Consider the following 17,359-nt stretch of genomic DNA (forward strand, 5'->3'; position numbering starts at 1 on the left):
ACTATTATTTTTCATCTGTCTATACATCTGAGGAGCCAGATAATGAAGGCTTCCCTTGTAATATGCCCAGTTCTAGTAATTTAGCTACTGGCGCATGGGTCACTCGGGAGGAAATTCAAAAGAGACTTGAACATGTAAAGGTAAACAAAGGTCCAGGGCCGGATGGGATTCATCCCAGGGTATTAAATGAGCTGAGCGCTGTGATTGCCAAACCTCTTCACTTAATTTTTCAGGATTCATTGAGGTCTGGCATGGTGCCAAGAGGCGGATTGCTAATGTGGTGCCGTTATTTAAAAAGGGATCCCGTTCTCAGCCTGAAAACTATAGGCCTGTTAGTCTGACATCAGTAGTAGGAAAACTTTTGGAAGGGGTAATAAGGGATAGGGTACTTGAATACATTGCAGTTCACAATACTATTAGTTTGTGCCAGCATGGTTTTATGCGTAACAGATCTTGCCAGACTAATTTAGTTGCCTTTTATGAGGAGGTGAGTAGGAACCTTGATGCTGGAATGGCAGTTGATGTAATCTACTTGGACTTTGCTAAAGCGTTTGATACAGTACCTCACAGAAGGTTAATGATCAAATTAAGGAATATTGGCCTAGAACATAATATTTGTAATTGGATAGAGAACTGGCTGAAGGATAGAGTACAAAGTTGTGGTTGTAAATGGAACATTTTCTAATTGGACCAGTGTGGTTAGTGGAGTACCGCAGGGGTCAGTCCTTGGGCCTTTGCTGTTTAACTTGTTTATTAATGACCTGGAGGTGGGCATAGACAGTATTGTTTCTATTTTTGCTGATGACACTAAATTGTGCAAAACTATAAGTTCCATGCAGGATGCTGCCGCTTTGCAGAGCGATTTGACAAAATTAGATAACTGGGCAGCAAACTGGAAAATGAGGTTCAATGTTGATAAGTGCAAAGTTATGCACTTTGGTAGAAATAATATAAACGCAAACTATCTACTGAATGGTAGTGTGTTGGGGGTATCCTTAATGGAGAAGGATCTAGGGGTTTTTGTTGATAACAAGTTGTCTAATTCCAGGCAGTGTCATTCTGTGGCTACTAAAGCAAATAAAGTGCTGTCTTGTATAAAAAAGGGCATTGACTCAAGGGATGAGAACATAATTTTGCCCCTTTATAGGTCCCTGGTAAGGCCTCACCTTGAGTATGCAGTGCAGTTTTGGGCTCCAGTCCTTAAGAAGGATATTAATGAGCTGGAGAGAGTGCAGAGACGTGCAACTAAACTGGTTAAGGGGATGGAAGATTTAAACTATGAGGTTAGACTGTCGAGGTTGGGGTTGTTTTCTCTGGAAAAGAGGCGCTTGCGAGGGGACATGATTACTCTGTACAAGTACATTAGAGGGGATTATAGGCAGTTGGGGGATGTTCTTTTTTCCCATAAAAACAATCAACGCACCAGAGGTCACCCCTTTAGATTAGAGGAAAGGAGTTTCCATTTGAAGCAGCGTAGGTGGTTTTTCACGGTGAGGGCAGTGAGGTTATGGAATGCCCTTCCTAGTGATGTGGTAATGGCAGATTCTGTTAATGCCTTTAAGAGGGGCCTGGATGAGTTCTTGATCAATCAGAATATCCAAGGCTATTGTGATACTAATATCTACAGTTAGTACTAGTGGTTGTATTTATAGTTTATGTATGTGAGTGTATAGATTGGTAGGTGTGGGTTAGGTGTGCTGGGTTTACTTGGATGGGTTGAACTTGATGGACACTATGTAATCTTGCAGCCTTGGCCTTGCTACTTCCTTCCAAGATTTGCTGCCTGCATCAAGGTTCTTATAATAAATATTGGATTTGCTACCCATTTTAACCTGCATATGTTCATTCTCTCAATGTCTCTGATTATAGCACCAGACACAGGATCTAATCGCCATTATATCACATTGTTGCAATGCAGTACTTGCAGAAGTACTTGTGCTAGAAATGTTCTTAGAAATTGGGAAAAGACTCTTTAGAAATAGTGAATAAGGAATATTTCTGATTAATGAGCTTGAATGAAAATAGCTAGCGTTTAGCAAACAACCATGTCCTTATCTATCTGATTTTCAATAAGAACTGTAAGATCTAGAAAGTTTACACTAATCTAAAACAAAAAGTTGTTCATGGTTTTATGTGTTATTCATGTTTTCAATAAACAACTTCAGATCATAAACAATGAGATAAAGATAAACCATTTAAACAGTATAATATTAGCATGATTCTTCAATATCAAGAGCATACATTAACTCATTAGCATATGGAGATACCATAGATGACTCCAGAGCATTATAGGCAGGTAATTGTGACAGGGACCTTAGATTGTAAACTCATTTGGGAGGGAATGATGTAAATGATGTGTAATCTTTGTACAGTTCATCTGAATACCTTGGAATTATATAAATAACAATAAGTATTCACTTTGAATATCATTTTCTGAAGTTCTAAAAACTCAGTAGGGGGAGCTGTCTGACCTGATTTGTTCATTACCTCTCTGCAAAGAGCAATACCAAATGTTGAATGATTGTGTACAGGCTTTCAACATCAAAGTAGAAAATTATGAGTTTAAGGGCTACGTTTATTCATTTCTTAGGGCTTGCATTCACTCCTTTCTGTGTTTGCTGCAATGCATTCCTCTGTGTTCCACCATAGGCAAGTGCAGGAAGAAACACATTCTGTTCTTCCTAATAAGACTACACTGACACAGGCACATGTAGTAACGCAGGTAGGACACAGAATGTTGCTGCCCATATAAAGTCCTTAAAAAAAAAAAAAAAAAAAAAAAAAGCGCACAAGGGAAAACTCCCCTAGTGTATCAGCAATGGTATAATTACAAGGTTTCAAAATCCTGTTACCTATTAGCAGGCAATGTGAGTAAAATATATCAGATAAGGGTCCACCACAGTGCTCCCCGTTCCGGCTATATACTCACAAACACACTGTTAAGGATTGCTTTTCATGAATGGCAACCCATTCAATGTGTGAAAAAACAATAAAAGATACCATCTTGCATTAAAATTGTTAATGATGTATAAATAGTTAAAACAGATGTCTACTCACAAAGTTGATAAAAGTACAAGTGGTAAAAATATCAAAAGAGAAAATGCTGACTGCTCCTGGCTTCACGCGTTTCGTGAGGCTCCACCCCACTTCATCAGGGATTGGGCGTGTCAGCGAGTTTTTAAAGCACAAAGTTACTATGTATTGACCCCTGGCAACCACTAGACATGTATAGCTACAACAACAAAGGTGCATGAGCGGATGAAAGTGCAAGTGGTTGCTAGGTGCTTGCCCCAGCAACCACTATAAAAGTTTTAAGTGCAATAGTGACACATGAACAATAAGACACAAACAATAAAATCAAATTAAATATATACCCAGAGCAAAAGCTCTCCAAAATTAGGAAAACATCAGTATTAAAAGTGTGATGGGCTGCTAGGGATCTGCCCTAGCAACAAATGTAAGTGCATTACTAGTGCACTAGTGATTCAAGAAATTGGAGACATAAGAGAAAAAAAAGCCCAAAACAGAGGCTATCCAACATTATAGACTTGGTGCTTGCAAAATATAGTTATGTGCACTTCTTAGTTGCTAGGGACATAACCTAGCAATGAGGAACTTTACCTAGCAACCACTATAATTGTGTTAAATCTACAATGTTGAACTGAATTAATATTAAAAAAAGATTCAAATAAATATGCCTACTGCTAAAAAGGTCAATCCATAAACGTATACATGAATTACTTACTAAGAACATAATAATGAAATATATATTTCTAACAATACAAAATGCCCACTGTCATAAATGTAACTAGGAATTGTGGACAATGGGTTGGAGAAAAAGATAAAGAAATGTTTTAAGTAAGGATCCAACCAAAAACACAACAGCCCTGTCTGGTGGGCTTGGGAAGCATGTTTAAATTTAGTATTTTAGGATGATCAGCCGTAAGTTATTACATAATTGACACAGCTTTTTTTTTAAAAAAAGTTACCAGTTTGCTTTGTAAAGGCTAAACTACACAGCAGATTTTGTAGAATGGTGTTAGATCAACAGAACACATCCTACAAGTTGGATTCATTCACATGGGCCAAAATAATGGGACTGACAGAAAATGGCATGGAACAAACATTTGCCACCTGATGTGATACACCTCTTGGCAGCGTATACAACATGCTGCATTTTTCAAGATACAATCTGATGGTGTCTCAAATACTTTTTTTGTCATTGAAATTTAACCGTCAGATGGAAATGCATAAACAAAATACACTATTCAGCTTTATCTAATCTGACCAACTTACAGCAGTGGGGAAAACTGATGCTTGTCTCCAATGTTAATAATATCCTTCTAGGTGTCTTAACAACCAAATAATACAGTATAATGCCTTTTACAAAGTGAAACTTGTTGGTGTGGGAGGTTCTGCAGCCACCTTGGAGTGTGTTAGGCTAACTAATAGAGATCTCTTACCGCAAGAATGACTCCTGTATTATTGTGAGTAGTACTAACCTTACAGCGTGATAGCATCAGAAACACATGGTGTCAGAAGCTGGTGAGCTCACTGCAGTAAAAGAAAGCATAGAGTTTGCAGGTATGCAGCCACCCAGCATGGACGGGAATAGCATAGAAGAATATAAAAGGTCTAAAAACATGCAGAGCTCATCTCTAAGGGTACTCTCAAGGCAAAAGAAAATAAAATAAATACTGTTGTCTGCTATGGGCTGGGGAGACATGTCAGCAGAGGAGAGCAAGCTGCTCAATGCTCTATTATAAAATATACAGTGATTATGTAATCCCAAAAGCAAACCCAATCTTTGCAAAATATAAATTCACTAAAAGAGTGTAAGATGCAAATTAACCTGTAGGGCAATTTGCAGGGTCAGACTGGGGGGGCGCCCCTGCTGTGCCTCCCTAACCCCCTACAGGGTCCCCCCCGTCACACACCTGACATCCTCCCCTGAGTGCGTGTAAGTGAAACTTATTTTAAACGTGTCAGAAGAGGGACACCGGTGGCCGGGGGGGCGCGCCAACAGGAATCGGGTCTGGGCTGCTGGGTTTTTCCCCGGTGGCCCAATCCGACCCTGGCAATTTGTCACAGATCTAAAATTATTAGCCAGTAGTGATGAGCGAATCTGTCCCATTTCGCTTCACCAAAAAATGGTGGAAAATTTGCAAAATGCTGAAAATGAAAATGGCAAGTACAAATGCACAAAAGATAACCATCTGTGTAGGAGTAAGGCCTAGATGCCAGGCAGTTACTGATATAACTGTACCATGCGGTGACCGTGTTCTGGGTAAATCTGTACATCAAAGGTTAACCTACAGATTCATGCACCCCTTCACTGATCAGCCTGCATTCCTGAGTATATCGCCACAGCCCAACACAACCCCCCAAGCAAGCCTTGATTACTGCTACCATGGCCTTGAAGATAGGGCCACCTGTTTGGTTGTAGAGCAGCTCTTTGTTTTCTGTGCTGTAAAGAGATACCTCTATGCACTTCCATTGTATTTGTATACTCTATTTAGCCTTGGAGTGCTCCCACGTCCCCCTGTGGTGTATTTATGTATTCTAGCAGAGTTACTCTGCAGGAAGAATGGCCACATTTCAATGTGGTTGCCTTTAAAAAATAGGTGTTGATCAATGGGCAGTCTTCTTCTTTACAAGCCTTAAGCAGGGAAGGATTCAGCCACTGGGATTTAATGGACAACCAGGGCAGATCTACTAACTACTCCTGCCAACTTATATATAAGTTTGGACTATATACATAGATCCTGTCTTTAATAAGCATATTATTCTTATTATTAATCTACAGTTAGTATTGTATATAGATACTGTAGGTCAGTATAGGTTTGTGTGTTCTGGGTTCACTTGGAAGGGTTGAACTTGATGGACTTTGGTCTTTTTTTCAACCCAATGTAACTATGTAACTATTTAACTGTCACTTAAGTAGTATAATATAAACACAATTTTCTTCCATTTTTATAACAAAAACATTTCTGTCACATACAAGCCTGAAAACCTAAGAGGATCCATGCATAGAAAAGAGCTTTGGGAGTGTTGAAAAGTTTACTGGCAATAAAAATTAGTTGAATAAGGCTTGTCATGTTCTATTTGTTTAAAGCACCTTAGGAATGAAATTCTGCAGGGACAGCTGCATATACTGCACTAATTGTTACTACTTTTATCAGCTCATGTCATATGTCAGATACATTAATACAATGAGCAACTTAAAATCAGTTGCATAGGAACAGAGTTCTATGTCACTGAAACTGAATTTAAGCCAGTAGGGGCCATTAGGGTGCAATGGCAATGACAGGCAGTAAAGACAGGGCTGTCTTGCACCCATCATGGCTGCTCACTGCTTTCTGATATCTCTGTAAATAACCCCATTGATTTTAGATATTCACTCCTATATCTTACCTTATTAATGTATTTTTATTACAGTTTAGTGGTATTTTTTTTCCACAAGGGCTTTAAAGTATCTGGGAAAAGTCTTCAAGCTGAACTTTAAAGTATTTGAAAAAAGTCTACAAGTTGAACAATGAAATTTAACTTTGTAACAACATTCACTATAAATCTTTCTAACATAACTTAATCTGTTTCCAACAGATGGTGTTATGTGGTTTGTTTCTTCTTCCACTCCGAGTCATTCTCTTTATGATTGTTTTACTTGTGTCATGGTTGGTTGCAGCCATAGCTACCTGCTGTTGTCCTGAAAAGAATGAGAAACCACTTGAGGGATGGAGAAGGTAAGAGAAGTTTACATATTCATATTACAAGAATAATAGAAGTCAAATAAAATCAACAAAAAATTTTTTAAAAAAAATATTATTTGTGTTTTTTTTTACTTGGATTTTTATTGGTATTTTGTGCAAAATAATTATAACAGGCATTCAATAGGTCAGTAGTAGTAATGTAGCATTACAATAAAGTGGATCAACTAAGTTGACCATATCGCAAAGTACAGGGCAGGCCTGCTAATTAACATTTATCATTGATCAAATTAACTTGATTTTCTTGGGTTGACAGTAACATTTTAAACTAACAGTTGCAATTGCCAGTAATAATAAAAAGAAAAAAAAAGAGAGAAAAGGAAAAAAGAGGCACAAAGGGAGAGATTCGGATCCATCGGGGGGGGGGGGGATGGGAGATCATGGTTATAGGTCAGATAAAGGGTTATTCCTGTGTAGGGTGTATCTTATTCTGTGTTCTAGTGCTGGCTATATAGTAATCCCATCTGGACCAGACCTTCTCCCATTGTTTGTGTCAGTCGTAGAAGTTTTACAGACGTATCATACCAGAAAAACATAGTTTTATATATATTTTCCTTTTGTCAGACACATGTCACCATTCTCCTCGCATTGTCCCAGATATCTGCCCATTCATCTAGGGGAGGGTTGTGAAGGTGATTTCTTCCCACTTTAGCATATAGGAGTGCTTGGGGAAGGGATCCTTGGGTAGGTTAGTCAGGAATCTATGCAGAATGGAAATCAAGTCTCTCCGAGGTAGTCCTGTTATACAAAGTCTTTCAAAGGGGGTGAGAGACAGAGGGTGTGGGTCTTTTGGGAGATTAGTCTGGATAAAATGGTTAATTTGTATATATTCAAAAAATCGTGAAGAGGGTTTCTGGTATTTGTTTTGGATTTCAGCGAATGACCACTGTTTCAGCGTCAGTGGATCTAGAAAGTCATAGATCCTGGATAGCCCCTTTGTACCCCAGTAGTTTTTAAATTTCTCAGAAATCCCTGGGGTAAAAGAGGGATCGGCCAGGAGGGGTTTTACCAATGAGATCTGGTTTGCTAGGCGGTATTTATCTTTGCACGTTTTCCATAAGGTAAGGGTAAAATGCATTGGGTGTAGGATGTCTGGAATGCTCTTTCCTTTTTCATCCCATAATAGTGAATTTGGTGGGTTGGGGAGATCCAGAGAGATTCAATATGTGCCCATTTGCTAGAAGGGGGCAAATATTATTTGTATTATTATCATTATAATAATCAATTTGTAAATATACAGAAAGTTTAGCAAAATAGAAAGCACATTAAAATGGGATGGGCTGAGTGTAGCCTTGTTATTTATTGTGCTAAACAGTAAATTGAAACTGCTTTTACTTCCAAACTTCCTGTCTCACTGTTTCTGTTGTGTTATTGTATGCAGAGGAGTAAGTAGTAAAACAAATGACCAGTTCGATGTATAATAAGCTGCTTTTTATGGCAAAGCCCAAGGCTAATGTTGCTCATGATCTAACCCCCCCAACCCCCAGACTGTCTTACACAGTTATTTCTGCCAAAAAATGCGCTAGTGACCATTTTTGGCCAGAAGTCACTGGCCAAAAACATCACGTCTACTTTTCTGCTCAGTTCCCACTGAAGTCTGCTGGAGTTGGGGGATGTGGATAAAGATGGTTCCTCTTCAGCAGTCTTCCACCTTCAAAGAAAAGTTTTTGGCCAGAAGCCATCTTTAAAATATGATACATCAAAAAATAATAAAAAACTGAAAAAATACAGAACAGATAGGAAAAAACCATGTCCAGTTGCAGGTAACAGATATAGGCTGGCAGAAATTAAACAGAAACTGAATAACAGGCCAAAGGTCAAGGGCAGGCAGATAACATGCAGAGTCCATTAAACAAGCCAAAGTTCAAAATAGGTCGAAGATGTGCAAAGTCAGATAGGAGGGAACGAGGACAAGGCAGTGCAAGGCAGGACTTACGGGACAGGAAAGTCAAGAACAGGAACTCAGGGCTTAGACACAGCAGTATGAGCCAATGATCCAGCAACAGGTTGTAGTAAGAAACAGGCTTAAATAGCCCCTTAATTGAGCTATTGGCTGAAGCTGAAAAATGGGAGGAAACCAAGGGAATATTGAGAGGAGGAAAGAGTCATCATGATACAGGGGGTTAGAGTCATCATGATATTCTGGCAGGCTACAGCCAGAGTGTCTCCTGTGTCTCAACTGGGAAGAGCTCTGTCCCAGGTTCGAGACCAGGGATTTCCTGACACCTGCATACCTGGGGAAAACAAGGGATTGGCAAGTACTGGTATTAGTAGTGAGTTCAAGCTCATTAGTCCTTACATTGCTTCCAAATTTGTAGGGCAAATATAAGAGATTAAAGTTTGAGTTTCTTTGCTCAGCTCTCTGTGCCATACAAAAAAGTGCTAAGATGGGCTGAGTATGCCCTTAGGTCTTATATATATATAATATATATATGCCACCCATCTCCCGATTCTGGTGTAATGGGCTTTAGATCTTCAGTCTATGAAGATTTTCAGTCATCCAGGTCATGATATACAGTTTCTACTAGAATTAAGTCTAAAGCAATTGGACTTTTTGAGTTTTCTTAAATATTTTAACACTCATCTGAGCATCTTCTTTAATTTAACCGAATTGTAGGAATTTTTCTGGCATTTAAACCCCTAAGGGGTAGTACAATTACAGATCTCCAATCACAGTCGTTCCATTGAACGTATTCAGTTTGGTGTTGGCTGGAACTCACAGATGTGTGAAAGTGTGATTCAATTAGGTGTTGGCATTAAGACTCTGATATATATAAGCTGAGATGAAGAAAAAAGAATTATTTTTATTGGAAGATTGGGTCCTGTCCTGTACAATTTTTCTGCATGGAATACATAGCCTTTTTATAGTACTATACCTGTACACATCCAAGCATTCAGAAAAGGATCCCACACATTTTCAAATGTATCCAGGCAGGCCCTTCTTGCATAAACAAGCTTGTTTAGCAGAATTACCTGGTTAACCTGATTTTGCCATAGTGTCAGTGACAGTGGTTAATGAGCTTTCCAGTGCATGACAATGCATTTCTTAACTATAGTAAGGAGTATGGCAACCAGGGTTCTTGCCACTCTGGTAGGAGTTAGGTCTGTAACCTAATAAAGTAGCATTGTCAACTGATCAGGTTGTATATGCATCCCTATGATATTCATGAGATATTCCAAAATGGATAACCAGAATTTGCATATCTCAAGGCAGGAGCACATCATATGTATACAGATGGCTGATGCATGGTGACAAAGTGAAGTTAGTTTTGACACAGGGATGTGGTGCACTATATAGGGCTTTTGTCCATTTTATAAAATTGACCCAAAAGCCTAGGGATTGCATGTTAGTCCAGAGATATGCCCATTTTCGTCATAGACCTTCTCGTTTCCTGTGGGGTGTAATGGGTGATCATCAGGTTTGTAAATAAATGTCTCAGATTTAAAACTGTTGACCATCCAGGGACAAACCAGATTGGTCAAAAATTGAAGAAAGAGCACTAGTGAGACGATTGGCAAGCACTTTGGTAAAAATGCTTGCATCGCAATTTTTAATAGATATTGGCCTGTATGAGGCACATAGTGTGGGATCTTTCCCGGGTTTTAGTATAAGAGTTATTAATGATTTATTAGCAGACAAGAACAGAAGGGTTCCCTTACAAATTGCGTTGAATAGTTTGGTCAACCAAAGGGCTAGAATAGAATTGTATTTTTGTACAATTCCAATTCCATTGGAAGATTGTCCAAATCTGGGGGTCTTCCCTGATTGGCAAGAGTTTATGGCATCCACCAATTCTTGGACTGAAATGGGGGGGGGCAGTTCCTGACTTACTGAGACTTCAAGTCATGGCATAGGTATATTGCAGATATATTCCTGCACTGTTTCTACTGTATATCTAAAGTAAGCTATAGCTAAAGAACAGCTCGATTTGTGCTATTAGGAATTTGGTTTGGGAGGTTAGGAAGAGAGGTTAGCCAGCCCTCTAATAAATGCTTTTAAAGTACTTTTTAATATAACCTTGGGTATGAATAAAGGAAAATGTATATTTTTTATATATTGTTTGTTATATTTTTTAAGGAGAAGGGAGGAAAGGGTCAGATGTGCCTGATTATTGTGTGTGTATTGGGCAGCATCTGAGTATCTGCTGTGCCATAGGTCGGTTAGGCCAAAAGCTTCCAGCCACCTTAGCAAAGAGCCATCAGAGTGGGCTTGTGTAGGGAGTCTGTCAATAGATTAATTTAGCACTGTATTAAAGTTATCCATGATAACAGAGCCTGGGAATGGTGAAGGCAAATATATATTGGCAACAATATGCAGTGACCCTATTACCTGGGCTTGCATATTTATAAATCTACCCTTAGGGTCTGTTATCAATTATGGTAAGCTAAAGGAGCAGCCTCTGCTAATCAGTATTGGTACAACTCTCAAGTAGGTAGAATAAGAGGTATGATAAGCGGCAGCCATCCACCATTTTCTGAGGGCCAGAAGTTTGCTACCATCAAAGTGTGTCTCCTGCAGGTAGTGCTTAAAAAAGTGGAATATCAGTCCCCACTTTATGGCACTACCCAGGCCTCTAGACATTGTAAATCAGCATTTTCCCTATGTAAGAGGTGAACTGCATCCCTACAGGTGCTTCTGCCACATGCATAATACATTTGTCAGAGATGTGGTATTTAGTTGAGGGGGGGTCTTGTTTGCAAAAGCTAATTTGGTAGCCAAGAATATCATATGCACTATTTCGTTGCACATTCCTTGCTAAATATATGCATACCTGTATTGGGCATCAAACTGTTTAGTATAACGCTGACAGTCATATTTAGGGGGCATTTTCTTTTGAATGTAAAAAGTTGTGTGTAAATGCTGCAAATTGCATCATTTGTAGGCGATTTTCAAAAGTGCCATCAAAACCGCTAACTTTAGGAAAGCTGTGCCAGTTGGTGGTTTGGGGTAGAAAGAAATATTTACCTATTTTGGATTTTTTTTAGAATGTGTACTTTTCAAAACTATATGGTCTTCAGGGATCACCATACTTTTTTGCAGCTTTTACACCACATAAAACCGACAGTATGTTTATGAATTAGTGTAAATGTAAGGCATTGAATTAGTATTCACTAGGTATATTTTGAAGTCTCTACATATCATGTACTTTGATAAACCAATGTACATTGGGCATCAAACTGTTGAATAGACCAATGGTATTTAAATATGCTGCAAATTGAAGGTTTTGAGGTGATTATTGGAAATGTAATAAAATGGTCAAATTTAGGAAAGCTTCGCAGCTTCATACTTTGGAGTAGAAAGACAAGAGTACCCGTTTTGGAATTGGGGTATTGTGTACTTTCCAAAAATATATGGTTTTCTGGGGTGAAGCTACTTTGTTGTGGCTTTACACCACCCCCCCCCCCCCCCATAAAATACAGTAAATTTGTTAATTTTGCAGTAACTGAAATGACAGAAATGATCATATGGGTATATTTTCCTTTTGTTGTTTTTCTTTAATGTTTCTGAAAATGTGTTTATATTATAGAAAGTAATGTGTTCAGTGAAGGGTGGAACATTGTGTAGTTTAGTTTTGACACAGGAATCATCTACAAATAGGAACCAATGACTTGGTGCTGTTCCCTGTTCACTACTATAGGAGACACATGGCAACCCATGGCACAGCTATGGTTTTGTCTGTAACAAACTTTCTTACACTTGAAGTGAGTGGTATTAAGACATAGGTCCAGTAAAGAACAAACTGGGTTCAGCTTTGTTCTTCTGCAGAAGGAGATGTCTAATTTCAATTGTTTTCTCAATGTTTCAATTGCCTCTATTGTCAGTATGGATATGAATTGCGATTTCACATTACTCATTTCTACTAGATACTATATATCATGACCTGGATGAATGAAAATATTTATAGCCATATGTTCGGCACAGTTACCCCAGCCCTTGTCACATGTGGGACATTCAATGGAGTTCTCAGTGGACCCCTCAGAGACAGATGTTGCTTTAAGAGAAAAGTTTAAGTATACATGGACAGACACTTCTGCCTAGAGGATCACTTTGTGTGCTTTTCACAAAGTTGAGAAATACATAAAAAGGAGGAATGTGGAAGCACTCCAAGGCTAAGTAAAAATACATGCAATAGAAGGGGTGAATATAACAACTCCTTGGAGATAATGCCCTGACTGAACTTGAACCTTCATGTGCCTTCATATGAATTAGGTGGTCAACTTCCACCAGTAAACATATTGTTGACCATGTCTACCTATTTTTCTTTGTCCATTCAGATTTGTCTGTCAGTAAAGACAACCTTCCACAAATGATCTTTGTATAGGCACATCTAAGCTTCCTAGGAACCCTAGCAACTTGGTATACATCCCATGTTTTTCCACATCTCCTCTCCCCTTCTCCTGTGCACTACTGAATGCCTGCTCTCTCTCTCTAATAAAAGGACAACTGTGCATGATATATTTTTCTTACTTGCTCTTCACCTGCTTGCTATTACTAAAACCTGGCTCAGACTGCCCTTTAACTTGCTCTATCTTATGGTAGCTTTTTCTTCACCCAATCTGCATGCACAGAGGGCAGAGGTGGAAGAGTTGGTCACCTTTTCTCTTCACTCTGCAAATTCAAAAGCACTCCCATTCCATTTTCTTGAAGGGATGCACCGAATAATCCCCTCTAATACACAGAATAACCATGCCCTCTCACAGTTTCCTTTTTGTCTAGAGAAAACAACCCCAGTCTGATCTCATAGTTTAAATCCTCCATCCCCCTTACCAGTTTAGTTGCATGTCTCTACACTCTCTCCAGCTCATTAATATCCTTTTTAAGGACTGTAGCCCAAAACTGCACTGCATACTCAAGATGAGGCCTTACCAGAGAACTATATAGCGCCAAAATTATGTTTTCATCCCTTGAATTAATGCAAGACAGTACTTTATTTGCTTTAGTAGCAATGGAATGACACTGCCTGTAATTAGACAACTTGTTATCTACAAAAATCCCCAGATCCTTCTCAGTTAAAGGAGAAGGAAAGGCTAAGTCACTTGGTTGTGCCAAAATGTTAGGCACCCCCAAGTGACTTTAGTCGCATACCTTTTACCCCAGGCTGGTGTCCCTGTTAGGAGAAAAATGCACCAGCCCGGGAAACCTGCATCAAGCACTTCCTCCTTCCTTCTGTTGTCAAAATTCCTGTACCGGCACATGCACAGCAGAGTGAAAAGCCAACTTTTTTGTTAAAATTTGGCTTTTCACTCTACTGCGCATGCGCAAGCGCGCGAAGAAGGAAGCAGGAAGAGGAGACCACACTCGCAGCTACCCCGGGCTGGTGCGGTTTTCTCCTAACAGGGGCGCCTGCCCGGGGTAAAAGGTAAGCGATTAAAGTCATTTGGGGGTGCCTAACATTTTGGCACCCCCAAGTGACTTAGCCTTTCCTTTTCCTTTAAGGATACCTCCAACACACTACCATTTAGCATGTAACTTGCATTTATATTATTTCTACCAAAGTGCATAACTTTGCACTTTTCAACATTGAACCTTATTTTCCATTTTGCTGCCCAGGTTTCCAATGTAATGTATTCAAGTGTCCACCCCCTTATCGATTCCAAAAGCTTTCCAACCACTGATGTCAGACAGTCAGACTGTAGTTTTCAGGCTGAGAATGAGATCCTTTTTTCGAATAATGGCATTAGCAATTTGCCAGACCTCAATGAATCCTGAAAAATTAAGTGAAGAAGTTTGGCACTCAAATAGCTAAGCTCCTTTAGTACCCTGGTAGTGGTCCATTCATCAGTAGTTATATTACTAGAATTGGCTCCTTCATTAGCTGGCTCCTCCGTTGTATAGACTCTGATTTTTCCCTGTGCTAGTCAATGAACTTGCCCCCCTATGATAATAAGGGTCCTTCTTCTTCTTCCCCTTCTTGCTTGTTTGTTTTTCAACAGGGACCTATCTCTATACACTTTGGTGCAAAAAAACACAAAGGGGCACATTTACAAAAGCACGAATGCTCCCAGCGTATTTTCATAGAATTTTTCGGGCGTCCGCACAACTTTTTCGTATGCTTGCACGAAAAAATCGGAAAGGTTTTACCGCTGTTTGACTTTCGGATTGCCAATACGATATTATCGTGACTAATACGATTTTTTTCATAAGCATTTTCTGGATATTTGCGATCTTCAGAAATGTTCCTTTCCAATCCAAATTTTTCCCATTCGGGATTCAAACTCATGATTTGATAAATCTGCCCCAAAGTGTTACAAAAAATGAGGGCTAGTAAATGCCCCCCATAGTGTATTGTCATATTTACCAATTATGAATGCAATTTTTAAGTTATTTCCTTCATAAGGCTAGTGCCACATGAGGTTGATTCTCAGCCTGTGGAAAAATGCAGGCCGAGAATCAGCCTCTATGCTGGCATTTGCCTTTTACTTTGCCTGCACCTGGAACTATTGTTTTGGCCCGACTGCAGGCACATGTAATGGAAAACAGCTCTTGCTTGTCTTTGCAAAAAAAAAACCAAAACACTGGGCAAATTTGTATCTGGACAGTAACCTATAGCCTAATCCTAATCAGTATTTAGATTTTTTCAACCAGTTGCAGGTAGAACAATGAAAGCAGTGACTGGCCACTATGGGTTAATGTCCAGGAGCATAGTTGCCTGGTGTTTTTTAATGACTCCCAGTATAATTGTAAATGTGCATTATTCTTGTTTATTTAAAATACTTATGTTATTTGTGGTCAGATGGCCATGAAAATACAACAGGCACAAGAATTTGTTTTATTATATACAAAGCTTAAAGAGTAGAAACATGTATTGCTGTTTTTTTGCTCCTACAGGAAAGTAACTCAGACTCTAATCGGCAGCCTTGGACGCCTTCTGTTCTTCTCTATGGGATTCCATGTTCGGGTGGAGGGGAAACCAGCCACTCCATCTGATGCCCCTATCCTCTTGGTTGCTCCACACTCCTCCTTCTTTGATGCAATTGCTGTTATTGTATCTGGAATGCCATCCAGTGTTTCCAGAGCAGAAAATATATCAGTGCCTATATTTGGTAGTAAGTCACCTTTAATACTGGAGAAAATATTTTCTATTATGTTCTAAAGAAGGGATGTTCATCAGTTAACTTATCTTAATAACTTATTTTCTCTATTCTTTTAATTAGCATAGTTGCCCTTCTTTGGTTCTCTCTAGTTCCACAAATTCCTTTTTGTGTACAGGATCCTTTAGGTGAACTGGATCTAAATGGGGGAATCTAGATGGGGTCTTAGAAGACAGTTAAGAATAGTTATACAAATTACTGTATATACTATCTTCTTTAATACAGAGAAAATATCACTGGCTTTTGCAACTGCAGACTGGCATTGTATAAAGTAGTGCTGACTATGGTGCTTTTGGTGGGTGATGATGGCAATGTAGTGCAGACACAATCAAATGACAGGACAGCACCATAGCTTGGCTTGAAGGTTTACTTAAGGTTACTTGATGGCTTGCCTTGATGGTTTACTTAGGTTAGGTTATTGAAGGTTACTTTACTATTGAACTTCCAGTGATCCTGTTCCTTTTTGTACTTGCTTTTGTTGCTGAATTCCTGGTGTTTAAATTTGGTATGCTATCCAAACTGTCCTTAACTCTGCCTGACCTGTGCCTGGACCATAAACTTTGTGCTAACCCCTTATATATTACTATTGGACCCTGCCTGCCCAGTATACCTACCTGCCAGTACCAGTGCCTTTTTTACACGTACTACTTTTTGTCTAGTGTCTGCTTCCTCCATTGCTTGCTAGAGGTATTTTTATTATCCACAAATACTTCTAGGTTCTTCTCAATTAATGACTACTATTAATGACTATACTATGACTTCCCATTTGGAGCAAAGAATATGCTGATGCATAACCTTAGTTTATCTACACTGAATCTCATTAATTACTTACTTGCCCTGATTTCTAGTGTGTCCAGATCCACTTCATACATGTCATCAGTAAACAACTACATTCTTTTCAATGTCCTGTCATGGCAGGATCTGAGAATATGACAATAACTGATTGTTCATGATACTTTAGCTTGTTTTCTGTAAATTAAAATATCTACAAACAGAAATAAGTTTGAACAGTAACCCTTTATGTAACCTAAATAACCTAATTGGTCTGCACTCCGTGAGCTTAAATCACCAGGTGCAAGTCATACAGGAAATGGAGGAAGATGTATTTTTTTATATAAAATCCATAGTGCATCAGTATATTTGTGAAAAGTTGCCTTTGTGTAACATAGGTTGACAAAAGACACTTGCCCAGCAAATTTTTATGGTAAAGGCAAACTGCCTAACCTGCCTAGTTGATCCAAAGAAAAGCAAAAAACCCCATCTGAAGCCTCAAGATGGCAATTGTGCCAATCTCTGGATTAACTTTGTACTAAGAGCTGTTTTCAGTAGCCCTGGCCATGCACACTGAGTTTCGTACGATTTTTGGGCCGCGTGTGGAATTATCGCCCCAACAATGATAAAATCTGCATATGTATTCTGTGATATCCTTGGGGATCCTACAATGCATTTCCAGGAAGTCACTTTTGTACAGTTGTATCCGCCATGTTTATGTTCAGAAC

General features: G+C 39.1%; 1 protein-coding gene across 4 annotated transcripts in view; it reads left to right on the forward strand.

Annotated features, from left to right (window-relative positions):
• The window catches only part of lpcat2 (lysophosphatidylcholine acyltransferase 2), an 80,286-nt gene that overhangs the window by 18,284 nt on the left and 44,643 nt on the right, over positions 1–17,359 (forward strand). For all 4 annotated transcript variants that reach the window (XM_012960473.3, XM_018092891.2, XM_012960470.3 and 1 more), the window contains 2 exon segments: positions 6,604–6,743; positions 15,598–15,815. In XM_012960473.3, coding sequence (XP_012815927.2) covers positions 6,604–6,743; positions 15,598–15,815 — 358 coding nt within the window.

This window comes from Xenopus tropicalis, chromosome 4 (genome assembly GCF_000004195.4).
Source record: "Xenopus tropicalis strain Nigerian chromosome 4, UCB_Xtro_10.0, whole genome shotgun sequence".
Lineage (NCBI taxonomy): Eukaryota > Metazoa > Chordata > Amphibia > Anura > Pipidae > Xenopus > Xenopus tropicalis.